Consider the following 27,342-nt stretch of genomic DNA (forward strand, 5'->3'; position numbering starts at 1 on the left):
ACTTTTTTCTTATCCTCTTTACTAGGATATAGAGTTTCCCCTTTAATACACTCTTCCCTAAGGGATGTCTCCACCTGAATTGTGCACTCCATCATACCTGTCAGCTTTTCTCCAGCCCTTAATTTTAAAAAATCTTCTACAATAATTTTATTTTACATGCCAGCAGGCTAGTTCCATTTTGCTTTAGGTGGAGCCCATCTTTCCTATATAGGCTCCCACTTTCCCAAAAGGTTCCCCAGTTCCTAATAAACCTAAAACCCTCCTCTCAAAACCATTATATCATCCACACTTTGAGACCCCACAGTTCCACCTGTCTTTCTGGCCCTGTGCACGGAACTGGAGTATTTCAGAAAACACTACCATGGAGGTCTTAGACTTAATCTCTAACCTAGCAGCCTAAATTGGTCATCCAGGAGCTCTCTTTTACTTTTCCTTGTGTCACTGGTACTTACATGTACCATGACCATCAGCTCCTCCCCAGCACTGCACATAAATCTGCCTAGATGTCTCATGAGATCTGCAACCTTTGCATCCAGAAGGCAATTCACCATGCGGTTCTCCTGATCATCATAAACACAAATATATATATTTATAATAAGCAAATCTCCCATCACTATTACCTGGCTCTTCCTAATAACTGGGGTTCCCTCCCCAGAAGGAAATCATGATGTCCTCTAGAAGGACATTCCAACTATAGAATCACTTCCCTAGCTTGATATTCTCCCTTTCCTGAGATTTTCATCCTCCTGAACAGCACAGACGCTGTCAAACTGGGGGTGGGATGCTCTAGTGTGTTTCCTGAAACTCCCTTCTATGTACCTCTCTGTCTTCCTTAGCTCCTTCAGTTCCGCCACTCTAGCCTCAAGAGCTCATACTGTGTCTCTTTGGCCATGAATTTCTTGCATCAAATGCACATATACACCACCTGCCCATGCTGCATTCAGTGCAATAAACTGGAGAACACCCACTCTGTGATGGACTTCTGCCTGCATTCTTTTTACTTTTGCAGGAGTGGTTTGGGGGTTTTTTTGGGGTGGAGTTATTGGCCTAAGTTTAGAGTATGTTTGCTAGGTGTCTCTCTCTCCACCCTCCCTTCCCCATACTCATTCCCCTTTCTCCCTTACCTTCTGTGTGTTTTTTTTCTAGAAGGCTTTTCTGGCACTCTTCAGTAGTTATGTTATAGCCACCTCTCCCTGCTGCTGAACTCTCCCCACCTAGCCTTGGTATCTCACTCTGTCATGGAACTCTCTCTGCTTGAGAGCTGGACCTGGAAGGAATGTCTTTCAAACTCCCTCACAAAACTTCCCTGTTCGCTAGCTTCTCTGGTTGCTGTGGAGCTGGCTTTTTAAACCCTTATTCTACCTGAGTTAGCCCCGCCCCCTTGTCAACATATCCTAAAGAGGTTAGGGATCAAGAGATCGCAGGCTAGAGCCTCATTAATAAGCTCTCAGCCTAGCCTAGCAGGCCACTTGGCTCAGCACAGAGCCCCCCAGAACAGACCATATTATAATCTTCAAGCAAGCAAGCAATATTTAAAGAAAGAGAGATAAATTATTCTACTTTTAACCATTGCAGTAGAGGTGTGTCTCCAGGAGGGGTTTCAATAAGGAGAAGGCTGTGGTTTTGTGGACTAGCTCAGGAAGGGTATCCCACGTATAGAGGACAGCATACATAGAATAAGGCAAGTTAATGATTGTTGAAGAAGCAAATGGTGCCTCAAAGCTGCAGAGCAAACAAGGAGGTGAGGGTAGGGAGACAAGAGGCTAAGTGACCCAGTACTCTGGAAGTTGAAGTGTAGAGGATGAGGGTGGGAGACAATGAAGAGAGGAAGAGGGAGAGCTAGGTGTCAAAACCAGAAGAGGAAGTTAGCTGGTGAGGAGAGGACTGTTCATGATCTATAACAACTACATGGTAAATGACGGGGAGATACAACGTAATGGAGTGTTGTTCCACAGAACATAATTTACTGCCATGTACTTCTTCTGTATTGCCTTTTCCTGACCTGGGGCCTTGCAGCAAAGTTCTTAAATTTAACTTCATTTAAAATTTTGCTCAGCAGGTTAACCTCCTGAGTTGCAACATTTTGTTTTCAAGACAATCCTGGGGGACAACCCGTAAACAGAGACTTAAGTCTCATGCATACAAAGGCACATATAATTCCATTCTTTTACAGATAAAATTATCTCATTATTTTATGCATAGCATTAGATTTACAATATATCAACAGCAAACAAATACAATTTCTTCTTCCTTCCCCTACCCCCCTCCTCAGGATGCAACTCTCCAGACAAGAGTAAGCTAAAAGGAAATGAAATATTGCAGTTTTACTATCAAACTCACTCTTCCTCACACTGGGTTTTGTAGTAGATGCTTCATTTTTCAATCTATGTTTTATGTTTCCTCATTATAATGTCCAGATTAGCATCCATTAATTTCTATCCCAGCACCCATGAATGCCACCAAAATAGATGCTGCTGCTGACGTGCTGGGCAATTGTCTAATTTCCAACACAGATTCCTTCTCCAGACTGTTCCCATCTATTTTAGATCCTCATTGCACTGAAATAGCTAATAATCACCCACAGCTTTTCAAGCTATGCTTCTATAAATTTAATGCAGAAAACTCAAATGGTAGATTGAATTATTATTTTAATATAATATATAGTATTTTTCATCCATAGGTTTTAAAGCAATTTATAAAGGAGGTCACAGTATCAGTACCCCCATTTTACAAATGGGAAAACTGAGGTACAGTTATGAAGTGAACTCCCAAAGGTCAGCAGCAGAGCTGGGACCAGAACCTCACTCTCCTGAGTCACAGCCCTGTACTGTCTCCTTCAGGCAACACTGCTTCCTAGATGTGTCCAAGTTGACATACACTTAGTAAGACTCCACATTGACTGTCTTCTATATCATTACCTATTGTTGACCATGTATACCAAGGCAATAAAAATGATTCTCCCCAAGCAAATCAAACAGTTTTACCAGTTCTTATTTCCTTTATGCAGTTTACTTGTGCAGCGAGCAGTTAATTTAAAACATTTAAGTCATGTGCCCAGATGCCACAACAATGGGTATACAAAAATAATAAACTAGTCTACTAAACAAATGTAGTTGGTCCAGTGGGACTCAATAGAGATTTATTGCTGATCATTCTCTATTTTTGGAGGCTGAACAGTTCATCTGTGCAGATAAACCACCAGTTTTGATTAATAATTGCAAGTTATTTTGGGCACCACAATAATCAGATCTGCATAAAATTTAGCAATATTACCTAGTGATGGTTTGGAGTGGTATTTTCCTTTACCAGCCACATTTTCAAAGGCTGGTGCCTACCCTCCTGCTACAAAGTCTGGATCTGGAGTGCAAAATGGACACTTGCGCAGATCACTACTCATTTGTGTGAATATATGTGGGCTTTATAGGTGCAATGGGTGTGCCTGCATGAGCCATGCTTTTGAACATTTGGCCCTTTCTATGTTATCACAGCAAAGTAACTGTTTCTGTGTTTCCTTTCATATCTTTCTAAATATCATAAATCATTTACATGGAGTAAAACTATTAATGAAATACCTTCTGGCAGCGTCAGTGCTTCCATCTGCTTATAATTCTAGGTGACTTTTTATAAACATGAATCACAATTAGAGATAGGTGTGGCCTGTATCATTCCTAATACAGTTCAAGATGCTAAACTGCCATTTGTCTTGAAATAACAAATAGCTGGATACAATTTTTTACATCTGAGTCTACATTTGGTACTTCTAGAACACAATTCACTGTAGTGCCTCGGTGCAAATTTAGATAATTATTTAGATCCTTGCTGAAATGTACTGACCTGACGGGAAATATTAAAACTGACCAAGTAAAGACTTAAAACACAAGAATTTAAACAGTCTACTCTCCACAGTAAATGTCTGGATAAGAAGAAAGGAGAACGAAACTAAGAAAAAGCTAACTGGTGAATTAGTTTCAATAGGCTCAAACCGCAAACCCTCTCACTTACAGCTGAATTCCACTGAAGAAGGAGCCAAACAGCCCAATCATGCCCAAGAACTCCACCCGACTCATGTTTCGGACAATGTACTCCTCACAAGCATTGGAGATGCCGTAGAGTGTTGCTCCACCTAGTACTAAGAGATCCCCTATCAGCTTATTTTCACCTAGGAATAAACACAGGAGAAAAAACACAGGAGGCTTCAAAATAGTGATCATTTGCCTAGAACTATTGCAAGCTCTTCCCCACAGACTCGAAACCTAGCCAAATAGCCCACATCTGTGTAAACAACCTGCATGCAAATATACTGTTGTTTGCCCATTTGCATTCAAAATGTAAAGGAAACCTAGCAGAGACAGAGGGAGAGATTTAATTGTTTTGTGAAGGAGATAAACTGGAGGAGAAGATGACTTTGGAAAGCTCAGGAGAAAAATAGCGCATTTCAGAGACTAAGCTTTTTTGTTTTTTGGTGTGAAGTATAGAGCAGTGATGATGGAGATTTTTACACTGTATTTAATGACTGTAGTGCTATCTAATGTACCGCACACAGGGAAAAACATAGCAGTGCATTGCCACTGAAGTACTGGCAGTCTCAAAGAGCGTTCGAAACCGCCTTAAATCTTGGAGGCTTTTATTGTTATTTTAGCAGAGAGCTTTCGGGTAGGTTTATTCAAGTTCCAACTATTCCAGAAAACTTAGGCACTGATCCTGCAAAGACTTATGAGCGTGATTAACTTTAAGCATGTGACTAATCCCAGTTATTTCATTAGGACTACTGACTAAATTAGGTTGAAGAGATTCAAAAGAACCGTGTTCCATCAAAATATGCAGTTCTGTCAACAATGAAATGCTTTGCAAAATAGGGTAGATTTTGCCAGAATTTCATTTTGGAAGAAAATGGAGAGGAAAACAGTCCCAACAATGTCAAAACATCCCATTTCCACACTTTTGGAACACCACATTTTGATTTTTCATTTGGAATGACTTTTCATTTTGAAATATTTTTCATTAGTATTATAGTATGAAACAGCACTATGTTATAGTGCACTAAGGAACTTCTAGTTCATGCCAGCAGAGTCTATACGGACCAATTGACATGCAACACTTTAGAACGCTTTAGAAATCACACACCTGTAGAGTGCATTACCCCGCCATGTAGACAAGCCCTTAGGCAGCTGGGTAACTTTACTCACATGAGTTCAATGACCCAGAAGTGCCTAAGTCTTTGTAGGATCAAACCTTATATTGTTATATACACAATTTCTCATTCAGCTTACGCCTAGCACATTTTGGGGGACTGTTAACATAATAAATATCTTTATGAGAGACTATGCTACGGTGATATTAGGTATGTCCTGTAACTGTATAAATTCACTGCCCTTGAACATAAACAGTTTGTGCACAAGAGGAGAAGGGATGTATTGAGAAATAATAAAAGTGTAATTGTTTCTGGTTCATCCCCTTCTTTTGTTTGCCTAGCCAAGGAAAATATCCTATAAACAGCACAGCACTTTTTAGTGAAGAGCCTCCTGAAGCCTTTTATTTCACCACCAGCATTTATTTATTTATTTAGAGTCTGTCTTGACCACGTTACATAAATAGAACCAGCTCATACATTTTACTTCATTAAAGGGGACACGGAACATAGAAGTTATTCCCTGAATTTTAATAAAGCCATTTTACAATTTTAAAAGAGCTGTGATACTTGGCATGAAAGGCAGATGCTTGTGGTTGAATTTCTTCTTCTTGCATACCAATAAACACAGATACAGACAGTCCTTCAGGTTCAGGTCTACATTAGAAGCAGGCAATAGTGCGAGTACAGAATGTTCTGGGATCAAAATACCTAGTAGCCTTATCTGTATATTACCAATGAATATGACAAAAATACCTGCTTCTTGCCAGTAACCTGCCAAGTGACTACCTCAATCTAATGGCTTACTCTAGTTAGTATGGGATTGTCTCTAACTTTTTCTTTCCCTAAATAGAACAAGTGAAATCAAGTGAACTAATTAAAGTTGCTAGGGGGGAAGGGCACGTGATGGATTCCACACATATCTAGTTTCAATTTCCAAGTTTCCTCACATTCCTCCAGGCTTCTGTCTCCAAGTTTCCTGAACAGCAATCTCCATAGCTGCACACCTGCTAAGGAGCAAAGGATAGAACCCCTGGTCCCTGGCTCCTTTACCTAAGGGGCAGATCTTTTAGTACATTCCTAAGTTGTTTAGAACTCCACTGGACAGACTCCTTTTGTGTATGGTTCTCTCTCCTCCCTGCCCTTTTCCACAGCTGCTTCACTGGCCCCTGAATCTCCGCATGCCCTCTCCACCCTGGTCCACAGACCCGCAAGTTCCCAGTGATCCACAGTGCATCCACCCAGTGAGGAGCAGGTGAATTGGTAGCTAGGATGTTTCCTTTGGGGCCTGAGGGTGAAATCCTGACCTTGCTGATGTCAACGGGTGTTTTGCCATAGACTTCTATCGGGCCGGGATTGCATCCCAAAGTGTACAGCAGTTGAGGACTATCTCTTGAGAAATTTTTAAGGAGCACCGACGGGAGCCCTGCTCTGGTGCATCTGAGCCAAAATATTTAAGTCATTAAAGATATACTGGATCATTATGACAATGAAAACTGTAAAGGAATGAAAAAAATTGCAAGACACTATAGGTGTTTCTGTAAGGGTGTTGAAGCACTGTATGATATTGTATTGTATTGACTGAGAAACAGGCTATGATCTTGTAACTAAGCTTACAATGCATCACACACATGTCCATGCAACCTTAACTTTGGCCTTTCCTGACTTTTGAGTGTAGGCAACGCTGCTGTTTTCTGAATGTAGTTTTATTTTTTGTGTAGAATTTTTCTCAATGCAGCTCTGATTTGCTGATTCATGGGACAGAGCAGATCTTCTCTTTTGTAACTGGGACAGAGTTGCTTCTTGGGTAGGGAGATGAAGTGAAAGTCTTCAGGACAGGAAAAGAGTAAGTGATGGGACAACACGGGCTGGGCTGCTCTCTATAAACCTGCTCAGTTTTTGTTCTGTAGCATCTTGGCAAGTGCAGTTTCCCCTGCACTTACATTTGTATTCAGAACACTGACTTTAAAACCCCAGTGCATTATGCTCAGCTCAAAATTCAATACTTATAATTTAGAATGAAAACGGCATCCAACTGCCAATTTTTGAAAAGAACTTGTTCTCTTCCCACATCAGTTGGGCTAGCACTAGAAAAATCAATGTGACAGAAGATATTGATTGATAAAATGTAGCCCCTTCCATATTGCCATCAGTGTGCTGTAATTGTGGCTAAACACACATTATTCATATAATCCAAAAAAAAAAAAGCGTGTTTTACATATAAACAAGTTATTTCAGGTATGATGCAGGCATCTCCACAATTAACCTTTATTTCAGATTTGGTGCAGCACACGATGGAGATTGTTAATTTGTGGGTTGGATGTGTCTGAGTATGTGACCAGTGAAGTAGGCTGTGTGCAGAAAGTGAGTAAAAGGGAACAGCACTGAGAAAACAGACTGGAGGGGCTGAGAGAGAATAGGGGGCTGTAGCTCAAAGATGCAGCCAAAAGCTGAGCAAGATTGCTGCTGAGGCTTGAAGTAAAAGTGTTTCAAGTCATCTCCCTAAGTGGCACTGACCCTCATTAGTTGGGGTCATTTTATTCTATGGCTCCTTCCCTCAATGAATGGATGTTGAGCCACGGAGATGGTTGAAAACTCAGAAACACATTTAAACCCACACATGATCTCTTGGGGCCTTTCCCTTCTTTGCCCCCTTCCTACCCTCTTGGATCACCTCAGAGTTACATAGCTTTCCCTGAATGAAATCACACAAATGTATCCAAAGACTCACCTGCTCCTTGTTGTCTCCCGACAAGGACGTCTGCTCCTGCCATACAGCCCATGCCCAGAATGCAGACCACAATTCCAATGAAATGAACTGCCTTGTATCGGACCAGCAGGAAGAACCAGGACAGTAATATCACCACTGGGATAACAAAACAATCTAGGAGCTGTCAAGGAGGAGAACAACAACAAAAAAGCATTGCTGCACAGGTTACTCTAAAAACACTAACCCATTAACGATTAAAGGAGCAGAACAGAGGACTATTTACTGATAGTTTTGCTTACCAGAAACAATGTGATCTAGTGGTTAAAACACAAGACAGGGAGCCACTGCATTTGATTCCCAGCTGTGCCACTGACTCACTATGTGACCTTGGTTAGATCATCCAAGGCCAGATTGTCGGTAGTGTTCATCATCCACAATTTGGGCCACATTTTGAAAATCTGGGTACAAGTGTCACAGTGAGAGCTGAGCACTTTTGAAAACCTGGCCCTTATTATGGATGATGAGCACTTGAAAAATCAAGCTCTGAGCTCATCTAAAGAAAAAAAAATTAGACCATTAATGCATATCAGTTTTCTCATCCATAAAATCTGGATAGTACCTCTTTCAAAGGGGTCTTGTAAGAATTAATCATGAATTGGCCTGATTTTCAGAGACCCACCAGCTAAGAAAATCAGATCAAATATTTGTAAAAGATCTACCAGCATGCCATTGAAAGCCAAAGACTTTGATCAAAATATTTGAAAGTGCCTAAGTAACTTAGAAGCCTAAGTTCCATTTTCAAGAGTGATTTAGGCCGAGATCCTCAAAGGGACTCAGGTGTTTAACTCCCTTAACCAATGGGAGTTATGTATCCAAATCCCTTTGAGAATCTGGGCCTTAGTCATATAGAAGCTTAAATCCCATTAATTTACTCCTTAATGCTTAAGTAACTTTTGAAAATGGGACTTAAGCTCCTAAATCACTTAGCTGCTTTTGAATATTTTTAGGAGAAAGTATAATGGACTTCATGTGAAACTGGTTGTTCGACTTACATGATGGGTTTTCTGCTTCCATAAAAACAGTGGTTCACAGTACAGTTAATCAGTAAAATGAAAAGGTAAAAGTATGTCTACACTATGGAGACCATACCAGCATAGCTATGCCAGCACAGTTCCACTAATAGAAGTTCCCCGCCCCGCATCAGAGGAACACCATCCCTGAACAATTTTAGCTATGTTGATGGAAGCATTCTTTCTGTGACCTGGCTGTGTCTACACTGGGGGTCAGGGTGGGATCTATTGGCATCGCAACATTGATGTGGGATATGGTTTTAACCCACACCTCACCAACGTAGCAATGCAGATCCAACTTTCAAGTGTAGGCAAAACCAAAGATTTTGAAAGACATGAAGTGAAGTTTAGCACCCATGTGCCATTAAACTTCAGTGGGAGCTGGTGCTGAATCCCACTTTGTGCTTTTCAGAATCTCTCCCTGAGTGTTTAATTGCAAGTTATATGGCTAGTAAGGCAAGGTATTTCACTATCTCGCTTATCCTTAAAGAAATTTATTACTTAGGGCTCCAGTGTATGCAGACTGTCTGTGAAACACTGGGAAGTTTTATTCTGTATATTTCTCTGGATGTTATTCCCTTCATTTTTGAAATTTTGGGGAATGCAGGGTGTTTTTTTTCCATTGGAGCAATGGGCCTAGCCTCTGTATGTGTCTGCACTCTATTCTCTCAGTCTCGGTAACCATTACACTTAGAAAATATTACTAAATAATGACTATATCCCATTAAACTTCTGTTGCCTCTTCATGGAATTAGCAAAATATAATTTCTGACTGGGATCGGAATCCTGGATAGTTTTCAAAGTGGCTAAAAATGTTTTCTTATAATATAGGTACCTATGCATTCAGCACATCCATTGGTGCTTCACTTTGGGATGAAGGAGTAAAAGAGCCAATTTTTTAGTTTAGATCAAAAAATATTCTCTCTATAGTCACACAAACAAGAGCATGCAATAAAACAACATTAATTTCAAAGGTTTCCTATTCAGAAGGTGTACCAGCAGCATTTTGAAAGAGAAAAACATCAGAAGTGCTACATACAGCTCCAAGGATATGTGGCTCAAACTGCTCCCCAAAATACTGGGGAGAAGAAGAGCAGAATTACAAATTCTATTACAAACGTATATTAGGTGTAATACACAGCTACAACTGAATCAATTAAGGACAGAATTTCAGCCTAAAAACATTGACTAAAAAAGCAAAATAAAATGCCAAGATGTGTTTCCTTTGCTCGGACGCACTTGCTATTTGTATTATGCTGCTGAATTCATGTAATAGGATGAATAGTAGCACAAGCACGAGCTTAACAATTCAAAATGGTATGTGAATATGACACTGGAGGATTTTATTGATCTCCTTACTTACGGTTTCAAAATGGAAAGTAAGCTTAAAAGAAGGTGCGACTGTTTCTCTAAGTACCATGTGCCATGAGGATTCAGATTTACACAAGAGAACAGGCATTTCCTGATCTGTCATGTTAGAAATGACCAAAGGGGAACTGCCAATTAGAAGAGGAGAGGTGGGGGCAGAGAAATCCCTCTCCACATTCTACAGTACCTCAGGGCCAGTCACTGACAGGTGGCAGCTGTGAGGGGAAGCTCTCACCACACGATTTGCTTGAGGGCAGTGCTAATGAGGAGCCCTAACACAAGGAAGGGGAGTGTGTAATTGGACGAAAATCCAATGAATGTTTGGAAAGGAAGAATCAGCTCAGCTGTTTCTTGCTGTTCTCCACTGGGAGTTTGCTGACCAGCACTTTTTCCTTTTGATATTGACACAGATCAGCAATTACTCCTGCACATTAGTGACCTTATTTCTAAAGCTTTCTCTTTCCCCTTTTCCAGAGACTTACAATACATTCCAGTTACGTCCTTGCATGCACACTCTGTTTGCACAGATCGGAGAATAGATGTCACTGTCAGCAAGAGGATATATGTTTGCAATTCACAAATCTGATCAAATATAGTAATTGTTAAAAATGTTATCACCAGTGGGGGAAAAAAATTCTCTCAAATGTCTGTTATCAACCCTGGCTCAGAGTCAGTGCAATGTCTTTTAATCATCAACCACCTAGAAAAGTTTTGTCTGGCATATTAACATAAGAATACAAGAATTGCCACACCAGAACAGATCAGTGGATTGGTTAGTCTGGTACCCTGCCTCCCAAAATAATTTAAATCACAATTGTCACTAGAGGAATCTACAGAAGGGGATAGCAGGGTCTAGGTAAAATGAACCCATCCTCTACCTCAGCATCATGTGCAAGGAATGTTTAAATTGTGTGCACCGTATATGATGACAAGTTTACCATCTTCCCATGACAAAAAGAGAGAATTTATTTGATGACATCTGACCTGATTCTACCCTGGGTTTGGGTAGAATCAGGTCACTTTAACTTGGAAATATGGTATGTACAGTAGTTCTTTATAACATTTTAAATTAATTTTCCCATTGTATGCACATTTCAAAATAAAAAAAAAATCAATTGCATACTGGAAATGGAAAAATTAGCATGACAAGATATGTGCTTCTCAAATATCAACCCAGGACCAACTTCACATATTTCACGATAATTATTTGTTTAAAAAAAAGCATACGGTGATTAGAACTTCCTGAAGATAATGATGATAATGTGTCCCTTTGGGTTAATTTTGATCATGTAGAGACATTTCACTGGCAACAAAGAGACAAAATGTAGAAAATTATACCAAATGGGATATTCTGTAGTCAGTCAAATTGCTGTCTGATGACTGACCCTTATTTACTAATAATAAGTTAAATACCAGAACTGAAACACGAGTGAGGCATAGGTCATCTTAACACAATAAGTACTTCATATTCAGGAAAACAACAATTGTGCTTTTAGAGATACACAATTTTCTTAATGATTGGAGTAAACAACTATTCTGCTCTATAAATCAATCATAATGATTTATTTTATAGTGACAAATCTTGATATTGAAAGACAGGGAGATTTTAGGGAAGTATGATGACTGGGTGAGAACTGCTCAGTATAATCAACATAATTTGCTTGTTCTCTTTTGCATGACAGTTAATTGAACAACAAAAAGAGCCAGGCAGCAAGCAATACACAGCTTCACAGTGTATTTTGTCTGCAGGAATCAGGAATTATGTTCATTTTTCTCTTCTACCAAATAGGTTTATTTAAAAAAAAAAAGGACAGAGAAAGTGCCATTAGCACCCCCTCCCCCATGCAAAAATAAACCTGAACAACTGCTTGGCAACATGCACTAATTGCATGCTAAATTAATTAATCGCGATCTGTTCTGCCCTCTATTTACATATGTAAAATCAGCATAATTCATGGAAAAAATATGCAATGTAAGGATTACATGCATTGACTATGTGCTGACTGATGCTGCTGTACTGTAATTAAGACTGCTGGGTTTGCACTGTTCTAGTTAATAATTTATGGGTCAGATCCTGAACTACTGATGTCAGAGTTTTGCTATTGACTTCAGTGGCATCAGTATCAGACTTTATGGGTGAGATCCATCAACAGACTTAGGCACTGCAACACAGAGTGTCACAGAGCCTAATTTTTTGGTGCCTAGAATAATCGCAGGAACAAAACTGCAATCCACTTAGGCATTTAGATTCCTTATACAATGAATGGGGAGAGAGAGGTGCCTAAGAATGTGATCTACAAAAGCCAGCATGCTAGGCAGAGAGCCACCTGACCTAGCCTATGGGAGATGCTGAGGAGAGGCGTGTCCTAAATCCCACCCCTCTTTTGGAGATGGGTGCCTACGTCAGGGCTGCAGGGAGGCACCTATCTCTGCTTAATGATTCACAAATGGGAATTTCTCTCTCTCTCTCTCTATGACTGTTCCACTGTGGATAAATACTTACATAGTCACTGGGCCAGAGAAAGAGAAAGATTCTGTAGTCCAGTGGTTAGGGCACCCACCTGGGAGGTGGGAGACCCCAGGTATCATCCTCCTGCTCCATGACTCATTATTTATACACAGTAGAATAGCTTCACCAGGAGAGACTGAGGGAGCCCAAACAGAATATCTCAAAGCTCAGTAGTTAGAGCACCTTCATGAGACCCCCCTATTCAAATCCTTTCTCCCCATCTCCTAGAGATAGGGGGATTGAACCTGGGTAACCCACATCCCAGGTGAGTGCTCTCACCACTGGGTTAAAAGTTACAAGGTGTGCACCACCTGCTCCTCTAGTCACATTTTGAATGGGAACCAATCTAGTAGGTGTGCTCAGAGGCTACAGGATTGGACTCTGCACACGAGATAAGCGGACAAACGCCCATCATCTCCTGGTTCATGATTCATTCTGGGGCTTGGGCAGCAGTTAGGCATCCAGAAGCATGATCAGGGGCAGAAACATAGACACAGAGGGAACTTAGATATTGAGTAAGTTTAGGCCCACTGCAGGGTTAGGCAGGAATTTTGTGGGTTACAGAGGAGCCAAAACAGGCACAGAGGTGTATATACCTATAGCAGGGTGCTGGTGCAAAAGCACCTAATTAGCCCCTACCCCGTCAGCTCCAATCAAGGGAAGCAGATTGGAGCTGATGGAAAAGGCCTGATGCTGGTCTGAGGATTGGCAACACCTGCTGGCCTGACAAGCCAAGGGCTATAAAGGCTGGGAGGGAGCCAGAAGGCAGGGGACAGCAAGGGAGAATTCAGTCAGGGAGGGAGCTGGAGACCTCCTAGCTGAAGGCTGACTCTGCCTGTAAAGCTTGTCCATAGATGGACACTGGTGGTGGGATAACCTTAAGTAAATAAAGACACGGGAGTTGCACAACCCTGAAGCCTCTCTGAGCCTTATTGGGGCCAGCAAGTGGGCCCCAGGAAGAGGGGCGGGTCGCAAACCCTGTTACAATACCCAAGATGTAGACCCCTAAGGTTTAGGCATCTAAATACATTTGTGGATCCTACCCTATGCACCTACTGTAATGTAACAAGGGTCTATCCTGTTTCTACTGTTTTAACGCTGAAAGGAGGCATATGTTTGTACACAATAGTATAGACGTGCTTAAATATATACAGAAATTCAGCCTAAATAGTGGCTTATTATGCTTTTCATTACCATCTCCACTTCAGTTTGCACATCTCTCCTCATAAAAGCACATATACTCAATTCAACTATACATCACACACACAAATGGATAATGAAAGCATCTCTTAACGAGTTACGACTGTGTCCCCCCCACCCCCCTAGTCCAGCCTCGAGCAGAACCATCAGCACTTCATATTGGATGGAATTGGGAAGAGATCTGCATCCAGGAGGTTCAAAGTAAGACAAATCTTTTGAAGTACCTCATTGTTCAGCTCCCACTTGTGGTCCTGGTGGAAGTGTCTTCTCAGAGAATCTGCTACAGTGTTCTGCAATTCTGGTAGGTAATCCACTGAGATCTCTATGTGTGAGATATGCACCAGTTCCATAGTTTTATGGATTCTGCACATAAGGTCATAGAATCATAGGGTTAAAAGGGACTGCAAGGGTCATCTAGTGTAACCCCCTACCAAGATGCAGGATTTGTTGTGTCTAAACCATCCAAGACAGATGCCTATCCAGCCTCCTTTTGAAAACCTCCAGTGAAGGAGCTTCCACAACCTCCAGTCTGTTCCATTGTCCTATTGTTCTTATAGTTAGGAAGCTTTTCCTGAGATTTAATCTAAAATCTGCTGTGATGTAGTTTGAACCCATTGCCTCTTGCCTGTCCTCTGTGGCAAGAGAGAACAACTTTTCTCCATCTTATTCCTCCTTGATGATTTATATAATACATTGCTGCTCTGTTGTCCAGCATTGCTCTGATCAAGTGGCCCTGATATGGGGGTAAGAAATGATGGCAGGCATAATGGACTGCCCTGATATGGAACGTGGTCTCATGTTGGGTCCATTTGCCTTGAGCTGTGAACTCCTGAAAACATGCACCCCAGCCTAGCAGGAAGGCATCTATTGTGATGATTTTCGCAGGAGGGTGGGGATGCAGGATTGGAAGTCCCACATAGACCTTTTGTGGATTCTTCTACCAATTGAAACAGTTGAGAACCCTTTGAGGTATTGATACCTGCTTGGATAGACTTTGTTTGTTGGATGCCTAGATTGTTCTCAGCCAAGTTTGAAGATAGCAGGAGTGTAGTCTTGCCAAAAAGATATTACAAACATATAGGCTGCCATGTGGCCCAGGAGTTGAAGGCAAGCCCTCACTGTGACTTGTGGGCTCTACTGTATTGTGGAAATAAGGCTGGACATTGTAGCAAACCTGTGTGTGGGTAATGATCTGGTGGTAGTGAAGGCCACAGTAGGCCCAGTTAAGGTGATTCATTGTGTAAGTGTGAGAGCTGACATTTCCAAGCTGAAGCTGAGGCCTAAGTGGAAGAATAGGGGTAGGATATTGTTGGTTGCTGAGAAATGAGTGACTCTTTACAAGCCAGTCATCCAGGTAGGGAAAGATAATTATTTCCATCTGGCAGAGATGGGCGGTTGTGGCTGAGAGGATCTTGGTAAAGACCCAGAGCTAGTGGAGAGGCCTAAAAGTAGGACACTGTATTGGTAGTGGTCTCTGCCAATGATGAAGCATAGAAAATGTCTGTGGGACAGGTGTATGGCTATAATAAACAAACCAGCATCCTGAAAATCAAGGGAGACAAACCAATCTCCAATTTCCAATGAGGAAATTATCTCTGGTAGGGTTACCACTCTGAACTGTTGAGAGAGGATGAAGGTGTTCAAACTCCTGAGATCCAGAATTGGTCTCCAACTCCAGGGCAAGATCAGAGCTGCCAGACCTCCACACCTTGCCAATGACACTGTGCAGAAGCTGGCGTTCCCCAGATGACCTGATCCTGACTATCCATCAAGAAAAGTACATCAGCCTTATTGGGAGTGGTGAGCATTGTATGCTTACCATGTGCATTCTGTTTTGGTGATTGGTAATAAATAGAGGTTAAGTAGGTAATTACGGTGTAAGGCTCTTTCACTGGTAAAAGACACGTAAACCTGCAAAAGATTAAGCCTTCAGTCCACAGGGAATGGTTGTTTGCTCTCAGTCCACAGGGAACGGGTGTTTGCTCTGAGCCCACAGAGGAGCAGAGCCCAGAGCCCACAGAAGGGTAAAGTTAGGTGCCTTTTGCCTGGAGCCCTAGGAACTGGGAAAGAGTGGGGGTGCCTAAATGAACAGGGTTACGCCTTGAGCCCTAGGCACTAGGTAGAGGTGGGATGTCCTAGAGTGTGCGGGCAACAAATGTAGGTTAAAATTGGGTGCCTTAGAGTGTGTGTAACAGAGAATTTTGTGCGAGTAACACTTCAGGGGCACTGGGTCTGGTACTGACAGTAATACTACTTGAGGTTGCTTACTAGAAGGCTTCTCAGTATGCGGCCTGGTCTTTTTAGTCAGTGCCAGATCTCGGTAGTCTAGGAGATAGAAGCATCAGTGGTACACATGCCAGGTCGTTTAGTCTCCTTGGTTCCAGTTTGAGAGGTGACTTAGCCCTTCTCTTGGTTTCTTCCTCTGGAGAACGGGGTCTCTTTTTTAAATTGTCTGGACAACTCTGAAGGATCCCCAAGGTCTTTGCTTACCAGAGCAAAAATATTCACAGAGGTGCACTGGGCAGTGAAGCCAAAATATGGGGGTAGAGAGATTTGTATCCTGTGGGTCATAGAAAATGCTCTAGAAGATGGAGTTTTAGTCGGTCCTCCCTCCATTTTCTTCATCTGCTTTTGAATCCAGAGCAGACCTTACATTTGGAAGGGATGTGAGTCTCTCCAAGGCAGTGGAGGCAGATAGAATGCCTGTTGCTGCAGGAAAAAGACCTGGTGCAGGTCTGACAGGGTTTGAAGTCCAGACTTTTGGGCATAACATTTTAGGAGGCTAGAGGAGGATGAGTCAGAATGCTGCTCCCCCCACCCCACCGCCCCAAAGCACACATTTTTGCTAAATAACCAAACATAAAGAAAAGTTAAGGAAAAAAGAAAGAGAACAATTAAGAGAAGAAAACAGCAAGCTGCATGGATAGCTAAAATGGACATTGTGACATTTCATATCAAGCCACAGGCAACTGAGAAGGAATGGGAGCCACAATGCGTCTGCCCTTCCTATATATGTGTCCTCGCTCTGGAGCACAAGACTGTGCAGGGCACAGTGGCAGGCTAATGGACACTGTTGACAAAATCTCTGACCAGCAATGCACGGAGGCACGCACATCCTGAAGTGGAAGCACCTACAGGGAAAATAACTCAAAGAACATACTTTTATTGTTGGTCTCCAGATGTCTATAAATCCGAGGTTTTATTATCTTCGTTTTTATCATGCCAGTCAAAGGCTTGAGTGCCCAAGGAATACATTACCAGATAAATTACCATTTAGAAAAATGGCTCTCCCTTCTGCAACGTTTTTTTTTTTTTGGTGGCTCTGTATGCATACACTATAATACTGTGGCAGAGAGCTTTGAAGAAGCAGCCTAAAGAGTTGTTTGATGTAGAATAAGGAAAACAATTAATACCAGATAATACAACAGAACAGCACTGCATGTAGATAAGACTCAGGGACTAATTAGGGCTGGCCTAAGTGATGAGTTGGTATTTGGCTGCTGTGCTGAAGACTGGATTTTGGAAATGAATGTGAGATTCTCAGTCTTTAGACATTTGGGACCAGATTTTCAAAAGAGCTCAAAGCTAGACTTTCAAATGTTCAGCACCCATGTATTCAAAGTTTGTTTCCTGCCAGCATCACAAAGCACATAAACTTTTAAAGAGATTGAATGATCTACCATCTTGGAGAAAGATAGGGCGTTATTATGAGGCCAATCAGATTGGAAAGGGTATTTCATCTAAGGAAATAGAGCCAGATCCCTTACTCATGGTGAATTACATCAAACTCTGCAAGCAATCTCATTGAAATGAATGAGACTGCCTGCTGGGAAAAAAAAGTACTACTGAATGTGAATAAACGGGGAGAGGGAGCAGAATCTGTCTCATAATGCTGTATGATAAAATGGAGAAGAACTGAGCTGGAAGGCAAAGTTAAGTATATTTGTATCACACACAATATGTTTAACAGAAAACTTTATAAGACTGGCAAGATGAGCATGATGTAATATCTTGTAAATACAGTACCAGGAACTGAAGTTCAAAAAAATATACTTTATGTGAATACTGAGTCTAGACCTAAACAACAAAGAAATTCAGAACTTCTTATTACCTTGGGGGAAAGAGTTTTATCTGAAGTGGAAAGTGGTATCTCTAACTGTACTTAAAACATCTCTTGAATAGTTATTAAACCTTCCATAGACCTACACCAGGGACATGTAAAAACAGCAAAGATAAATAGGGAAAGCAATACCTCATACAGTCCTAAAAGTTAACTGTATAATCTTAAAGTCAGCCCTAAGGGAGTTGGTTCGAATGCACACAGGACTATTAGATATGCTCTATACACCTGATACAGCTGAAATGCGAGAGGACTGCACCACTCAATGCAGTTTAGATTAATTTATCACAGCAAAATAGAAAATATTTTACAAGTTCATAGCTATTTGGGAATCAGGACTCAGCTGTCTGAGACAATTAAATGTGATCTACTTATAGACTATAGTACACTGGTGCATCTTGAATGGCCAGTTTCTGGTGTGTTCAAATTTACCGATTGGGTGAATTACTCTGCTCCAAACCATACTGCCCTTTTTCTTGGTTCGCTGCAGGAATTTTTAAATGAGAGAACATGGTTATGAGACATATCAGCTGGGAAGGAACAGCTTTTCTGTAGGGTAGCATCTGCTGCCCTCAGGCCATTCCTCAGTGGCCATGCTGTAGATACACAAAGGACAGCCTGAAACCATAAGAGGGCCAGACTGATTTTATGACTATTATGCCACAGTGCCAAGATGCCGGAGGCACAATGTAAATACTGCATTCTGGGTACACAGTAACTGCCATATTGGGTGAGTCCAATGGTCATTCTAGTCCCGTATCCTTTGCTCTAATCTTGGCCAATACCAGATGTTTAAAGGAAGATGGAAATGGAAAATTACATAATAATCTGCCCTGGTGGAAATTTCTTCCTAACTCCAGGCAGTTAGTGATTGGCTTGAACCCTGACATGTAAAATATGAAATTCAGAGTGGCTTTAAACCAAAGTGTTATACACAACCTACTCTACAGTATGAGTCTCCTGACATTTATATTTTTAAAAAGAGAGAATATTGTGGTAGTAGACATAACGCTGTTTTGTTTTAGTCTCACAATGGTGCATCGGGGAGCCAACTGAACTGAACAACTCACTGTCAGACAGTGACTGTGGAAGAACTTTGAAATATTTAATCAGAAGCACATCCAGAAGTTAATGATCTGGCCACATTCTCCTCTCATTCATGCCAGTGTAACCCCATTAGCTTGAACAACTGGCAGTTCTGAACAGATGTTATGAAATGTATCTGAAAAACTCACTAGAAACCCCATTCTATTCTAGCCCAAAGACCGAAGTCTATAAGGGGATGTTTTAGGGGATGTGTGAGTGTTGGGCAGTGGGGAAAGAGGGGTGGCATTTTGTCTTTCTCACAGATACTGTGGGATAACATGCATAGAAACAAGATTGAATTCCTGTTTACACTGGAAAATCTGACAATCCTAAAATGCATAATGTTGTTTGGCAAACACTACCACAGAGGGTTTGGAATTGTAAACTGAAACTAAAACAGCAAACTGGTTTTATTAAAGGTTTAATTTTCTAATTAAGCTTTGGATTTTTGCTGGGAGCAGCCTGATGTTTCTTTCCTAAAAGCACCCCAAGCTCAGTACATTTACACGTTAGTTTTGCATGATGGAGCAGAGACTCCATGTGATAAAGGGTGTATGTTGTAAAGCTGATTTTCTACTGAAATGGTCCATGTACCACTGCTATAAAAATAGTGAAAGATTTCTCATTCATTAAAGTGTCATTGTCAAGCTGTTAAAAAAGTGCAACGATACACTTATTCTCTGCATGTCAGTGAAGACTGAGTGTAAAATCTGTCCAGAATAAGATACTTATTAAACACAGTCAAAGGGCTAGATTCTCAGCTGTAATGATTTGCACCAGCTGAAAGTCTGACCCAAGGTTTCTTAGGACCATTTCTGAAAAGGACTGAACGCCTCCCACTATGTGTTGATGGCATGCAGCATCTCATAGGAGATGCTCTGAAGAGAATAGTCCTGTTCCCTTTCTAATAAATGAGTTCCTTGGAACAGCTTGATTTCATCAATCTCTTAACCAACTTCCCTTCTTCCATCTTCTTTCCCTGTCAGCAACCAGGGAACTTTTGTTCAAGCTTAATGATACACTATTTTTATGATATTTCCTGGGTATAGTAAAACTTGGGCCACAATTCATGAAATGTCTTATTTTGTTCATTCCTCATCTCAACCCATTGATTTATGCTCACCTCAGGCTGTCTGCTTTTAGGGCTCGTCTACACTTGAAAGTTAATTTGGATTAAGTTAGGGTGTGAATTGAAAGCACAAATCACTATTTCTGAATAACTCAATGTGTGGAGAAGCCCTAAGACAATCCAGGGCAGCTATGGGAATGGGAGACACTACAGTCTCCTTTTCTTGGCAAAAGGCCACATAGCATTTGAATGTCCAGCTTTTCTCTCCTCCAAGTCATGCAGGAAAGAGGATAGAATCCCTTTACCACCTCTGTGTGCAAGAGGACTAAAAGGGCCAGCAGTCTCTCTTCTATGGCATTTCTCCTATCTCCACCTTCACCACCTCCCTCAGCATGGACAGAGTGAGGATCCTAGCTCTACCCTCTTTCTCTGTTCTCCATAGGGGTAAGATCCACCATGGCAGAAACTAAGTGTTAATGAAACAACAGTAGCTTAATGAAATGAATAGATGAGACAACGTTGTGAGGAGCTGTGAACACCAGTGAGGATAAATGATGCAAGGGGACATAGAGAAACTAGAAATATGGGCAATAAACAACAAAAGAAAATTCAGTTTAGGAAAATTCAAGCTCAAAAATATTCAGTGAGACGTACAAATGTGGAAATATTGGGGTCTCAGTGGGCAGCAAATTGGATGGGAGATCACGATGCAATGTGGCAGCAAAAAATAAGCTTTTACAAAAATTGATTATATCACTAAATCTGTCACAGAGCTGGTCAAATAATTCCATCAAGTATTTAATTTGACAACATTTATGATATTTCAATTAATTATTTTAGGTACTTACCCAGTTTTTAGAACTGGACAAATAATTCACAAACCAGGCTGCTGAAGCACATTTATATGGGTGAATGAGAAAGGTAGATACATAGACAGATACAAAGACCTATAAAGACCAAGTACAGGGGGTTGTGTACCCATATATGTAGTGTAGAAACTTGCTCAGGGAGATCTATACAAAAGTAGCAGTATTGATTTTGGTTTTATTACGATAGATTTTTCCATTCCACTAGGTATAAAATAACAGAGTTATGTGTGTGTTGTGGGGGGTGGGAGGAGGATTGTTATTAAGTTCTCAGTAGTTGCCTTTGAAAAGGTGCTACAGGTAATTTTAAATATGTATTTGTGTTTCAAAGAAGTCTGAAAGCCAAATTTTGGAAGCAGAAGCACTTATAGTTGCTCACATTGATTCCAAATGTTCCATATAATCCTTAAAACTGCAAAGTTTTCCCTCATTCTTGCTTCTTATTCAGGCACAATTCGTTTTTTTCTACCCACGCTGCTCACTCAACCATGGGAGAAATATGTTCTTAATTATCTCTGCTTTTTCAGGACATTAACTACTGCTTATTTATTTTACTGGCTTTATAGTAAGTTTCAAGCAAGTAAGGTGTAAATACGATCAGAATATCTAAGGGTGCCATGCTATTTAGACATTATATAGAGTGGAAATGTGTTTTATTTCAGAATGATCAACATCAATTTGTGTAGCTATGTCCAGAGATATACATTTTCCATTATGAATTTCTATTACTTTTTCTCCACTACAATGGAAAAAACCTAAGTCTTTAAAATTTACAGGCTATACCTTTAAAGAAGACTGTTCCTATTGTGTGTGTGTGTGTGTGTGTGTGTGTGTGTGTGTGTGTGGGAGAGTTATGGGGTTTTGTTTTGGGAGTTTTTGGTGATTTTTGGAGAGGGCAAACTGTGCCTGAAATAAATGCATGTGATTACTTGATTTAGGACAGTGAAAAGTGTGGTTGTAATTTTCCAATTGCAAACTGAGTCTACGCAAATGGGTATTTACTCTTTAAAATATATTATTAAAGGACCAAGCCAAGTAGTTTAGCCCCAAACATGTGAGAATGAATAATTTACACAACATTTTCTTTTTCTACAGGTTGCAGAATGGTCAGCATTAAAATTAGCAAAAGATGGAAACAAAAAAAGACATCATTTTATGAGTGTGAGACATCATAAAGAGGAAGACAAAGAAGGAATTGGGTTCCTGATCCTGCCCTGTTGAAGTGAATGGGGACTTTACCATTAACTTAGTGTAGAATCAAACCCTGAGAGAGGAAATCATCTGAGTACTCACCTGTACACTAGTAAGAGTGGTGTATTGGTAAGCTTTGACTACCAGGTAATTGGCTTCTATATCTATTATCCCCAGGATCATGTACTTCCACCATCTCCGTTTCAAAATTGCCAACAAGTTTTCTTCTCCTGTGTTGGTAGATAAAAACAAACATACAATTACATATAAAGAGTTAGAAACACACCCACAACAAACTATGTCTCATGAGAGATTATACTATAGAATCTTTTGCAATCAAATTAGTGGATAGATTCAATTGAACATAAATCCAGATTGTGACTTAAATATAAATAAATAAATGGAGATATCCTATCTCCTAGAACTGGAAGGGACCTTGAAAGGTCATCAAGTCCAGCCCCCTGCCTTCACTAACAGGAACAAGTACTGATTTTGCCCTAGATCCCTAAGTGGCCCCCTCAAGAAGTGAACTCACAACCCTGGGTTTAGCAGACCAATGCTCAAACCACTGAGCTATCCCTCCCTCCAATATTACAAATAACTATATTTGAGTTATAGTTAAAACTCAAATATTTACAAGGTATTTTAAGTAGGTAAAAACTAACACCTTATTTATCTTGCAATTCAACACCACAAAGCAAGCTGGTTGCCTGGGTTTTCAGTTCACTTGGGTTTTAAAAACTTGCCATGAACAATGATTTGAACGTAAACAATTTTTGGTAATATTTCCTAAGAATATTTTATTGTTCAGTTTATGTATGCAAGTCATGACTACAGAATAATAAATACAATGTAAAACATGATGCAAGAGGTTCTCACTTAAAGTAGGAGACCAACAGTATGCAAGGGTATCAGAGTAACCAAGCAGAACAGTAACAGAATAATCAGGCTTATTATGAAGTTTAAAGGAAAGTTATTGTGATCTTAGGTGCAGATTCAAAAACATTGGACTAATTTAGAGAAAGGTTTCACAGAGACAAACAGATTTTGCGTGACTGGTATCTCTGCTTCCAAAATCAATTTTTGAGCAACCAGATTTGTTCTGCAATGCCCTGGCAATGGAATCCTGTCAGTCACACAATACTTAATTTCTACTACGTGAAGACTGTCAGCACAACATGGCTTGCAGATCAAATCCATAACTTCGGCAAGGTCAGACAGTTCTAATGTTGGGCCAAGGATTATTACTGTTCTCAGTTCAAAAGAAACCAAACACACATTCACCGGGGACAGATAACCCTATTATTTATGTGCACTGTGGTAGCACCTGCAGGGCCCCAATCATGATTGGGACCTCCTTGTGTGAGGAGTTGTACAAACCCATCGTAAGTGACAGCCACTGCCCTAAAGAGCTTATAGTCTAAATATGGATATTAGAGTTGACCTGAACCACTGTGATAAAGCTTGACCTGAACGAGAACCATTTGGGAAGTTAGAAAAAGTTCCATCAATTTAATATTTTTGTGTGTCTCCACAAATCCTTTTAGTGTCAGCTGTAACCACAATTACCAATGGGCAAAATAGGATAAAAAATAAACTGAACATTATTCCAAATAGACACCAAAACTTTTAAAAGATTTGAAAAAGTTTCATTGGCTTTCCCAACTGCACCCCCATTATTCTTCATTGTCATGTGTGCCCATGGATTTCTAGGTTCCAGCTGAAACGGGTAACAGATGTGCTACCATCTCCTAAGAAAAGGTGGCCTCTTGGCATTTCTGGAACAACCTGGAGGAGGACTTTCTGAAATCTCATGAGAATTCTAACCTACCATTGCAGATGAAAGAGGCAAATACTTCAGATACTCATCCAAAAGCTTGGACGTGAAAAACTGGCTTAATTGGAATCTATAGGAGTGGTGCCACTGACTTCAACGGGGCCAGGATTTCATCCTGAGCATTTTCCCCAACCAAACCTGTGATTCATAGGACGTTTGTTCATTAAGAAATACACTCACACGCACTCTTTGCAATGGGGGTATCATGAGGCAGCATCCTAATTATTTGCTATACTGGCATTGACATTGAGAATATAACTTTTGGTAGGTTAAGACCAGACTTTGTTTACTTGCAGAAAGAAGCACAGAAACAGCAGGAGTCAGGAATGTGATTACTTTGCTCAGATGACATCCAATAAGTAATTTAAGAATCTGGATTCGAATGAGTTGGTCCCTTCTACTACATCAGACATTTCCATTAACCTTTGTGCTTTAAGTGATTTTGGCTGCAAAAACACTCTGGTTTATGATGCTGCATAGCACAATATATTTGAAACATGCTATAACTTTATACCTCTGTGTTGATTTGAGGATGCAAAACAGAGTAACTTTTTCCTTTGAGTCTGCTTATTTTTTGAACATGAAAGTGATGAATTTTCAAAGCAGCACTTGGGGATTTAGCCACGTGATTAACATCAGTGCAAGTCACACAGGTAAATCCTTTCCCAGGATTTTGAAAATGTATCCCAAAAAGTTAAAGTGCCAAAATGATTTGACATACCCTAAACCACCGCATTGAAAAGTGCCAGTGTAATGAAAAGGCATATTAAAGCTTTGAAGTGATATTTTCCCTTACTTTTAAAGAGAGTTTAAAAATAATGAAATCAAGTTCTGGAACATTGTAGGATTCATTGAGTCACATAGTGTGCTGCAGTATTAGTGGGGGAATTAATGCTGATACTTGTCAATATTAAAGTTCTGTTTCAGCAAAGCACTTAAGCACCTGCAAGGCCAACCCCAGATGTGGTACCCCTGGAAGTTGGCACCCAGGACATCCATCCTCCTTTGCCTGCTCTTAAGGGTGTCCCTGAACACCTGCTTAAATCCATGCCTATTCAGGGGAGCGCATAAGCATGAAGTTAACTTTGAGAAGCTGTTGAAATCTCATTGCACATGCTTCAACTGTTTTCTGAATTGGGGCTTAATTCCTGTGCTCCAGAGATATGGGGTGCTTGAAATAGAACGAAAGAAAAGACCAAGGCGGAAAAAAGTGGTTTAGATTGAAAGATCAAGACTCTCTCAAAATATGAAGTGCTTCAGTAACTTTAGATTGCTAAATTCAGGGCAAAGTTATTTACAATTACATTAGGGCCCTCTTTCTGTTTTATAAATAGTACTATTGGGAAGTGAGTTGAGCATCAGTGGAGTTGACATCACACTGAACTAATTTAAATGTGAAGGGGTCTATTGTCTTATAAATGCAGTGGGGAGGAAAGTTTACACAGCTGACTACTATCAATGCTACTGGGAGTTCAGTCATAGATCTCCCCGCATCAACTGGAAAACTTGTGAAATTAATGGAAAATTACAATAAAGGCTGAAATAAAGAATCTTAAGACATAAAAAAAGCATTAGCTTGCACTGGTAAGTCATGAACAGCAAATCATTTGCTCTGAAACAAACCAAAGTGGGTCAGGTATGGTGAAATAGATTACCATGGCTTTAAATAATTACATTTACATATCAGATAAGATGGATACACATAATCTGACCAGGATGGCTTAAATTACTGTACAACACAATATAGACTCTCTTTACCAAACTGACCCCCAATGGACCAAGGGTAACATGTTTTCTCCTTTCTTCCTCTTTTTTGTGTGATTTAATGTGTATTGTCTTGATTTAGTATCACAAACTGAGAGGAGGAAGTTAAACAGAGGATAATGTACAATACAAGATTTTGTAATATGTATGTAATATATACAATCATTTTGAAAAAAAGAAAATACATTAAGAAATCAATGAAAGAATAGCAAAGGTCGCAACAGAACCCAAGTTCAAGAAAAGCAGAAATAAGACAGAGGAGATTAAATGAGTAAATAGACTAGAAATATCTACACCATTGCTGGGTAACAAAAAGTGTAGTTCAACAATACTGCACACTATATTTCATATTACTTGCAACTCTACTATCAATCATTAACATAATAAATGGCCATGATAGAAGGGAGGGATAGCTCAGTGGTTTGAGTATTGGTCTGCTAAAACCCAGAGTTGTGAGCTCAATCCTCGAGGAGGCCCTTTAGGGATCTGGGACAAAAAAAAAAAAAAATCTGTCTGGGGATTGGTCCTGCTTTGAGCAGGGGGTTGGACTAGATGACCTCCTGAGGTCTCTTCCAACCCTGATATTCTATGAAATCTATGACAAGAGTCCCAAGGCTCACTTCTCTTTCAAATACCAGAGGTTCATGAGGTGTCAGTTCTGACGGTCTATATTACCAATTCTCAGTTTGCTCCCTGGCTAGACTTCCACCTTTGGAGAGACAATCATCTGGCCATGAGGTCAGTCCACAGAAACAGGTTCTGATGTTTACTCAGCTGTCTGTTAAAACTAAGGAGAGCTGGTAGGAATATTTCTGGTTTTTACTCCAAGTCTTATATCTAAAATAAAGCTTCTCCTTGTGCATACATTATTCCAAAAGCCTCTCTTTTTAGGGAATTCTACACCAAGGTAATAGAGATGTTGGGGTGCCTGCCCATTGCCAACAGTTATCATTATTACTTAAAAAAATAACTAAGAGGGCCCCAATGCATGTAAAGGATAAATTGTGCTACATAGTCAATAAATGTAAATTCAAAAGGTGATTTTTTCCATATTGTGCCTTCTACTCTGCACTTAAGCACATCAACAGAAATTTCCAAATCTACATCCCAGTCAGCCCCTAGACTGTCCAAACTCACTTCTGAAACTGTAGGGCTTTTATTATTACTTTAGCACGCCCTCATCTCAAACATTGTGAGTCCATATGTGAACCCCCCATGTAGAAATGTAACCTCTGACAGCTCCAAGCCTGGATGTTAACCTCTGCAAAGTGTTCCCTACATGAGATGAACTGGTAGTAATTTTAATCTCAGTAACATCCTCTGACATGCATTTTTTCAAGGCCAGGACTCGTGGACATCTGCTTGTCATTTATATTCTACACTTGCTGAGGATTATCTAAGAGTTCTAGTTTTTTAGTCAACCT

General features: G+C 40.4%; 1 protein-coding gene across 1 annotated transcript in view; it reads right to left on the reverse strand.

The window, feature by feature from the left end:
- The window catches only part of SLC35F1 (solute carrier family 35 member F1), a 379,360-nt gene that overhangs the window by 41,635 nt on the left and 310,383 nt on the right, over window positions 1-27,342 (reverse strand). The window contains exons 3-5 of the mRNA XM_034765797.1: window positions 22,420-22,547; window positions 7,860-8,019; window positions 4,003-4,159 (exon numbers count right to left, since the gene is read on the reverse strand). Coding sequence (XP_034621688.1) covers window positions 4,003-4,159; window positions 7,860-8,019; window positions 22,420-22,547 — 445 coding nt within the window. The remainder of the gene's footprint in view (window positions 1-4,002; window positions 4,160-7,859; window positions 8,020-22,419; window positions 22,548-27,342) is intronic.

Source organism: Trachemys scripta, chromosome 3, assembly GCF_013100865.1.
Source record: "Trachemys scripta elegans isolate TJP31775 chromosome 3, CAS_Tse_1.0, whole genome shotgun sequence".
Taxonomy (NCBI): Eukaryota; Metazoa; Chordata; order Testudines; family Emydidae; genus Trachemys; species Trachemys scripta.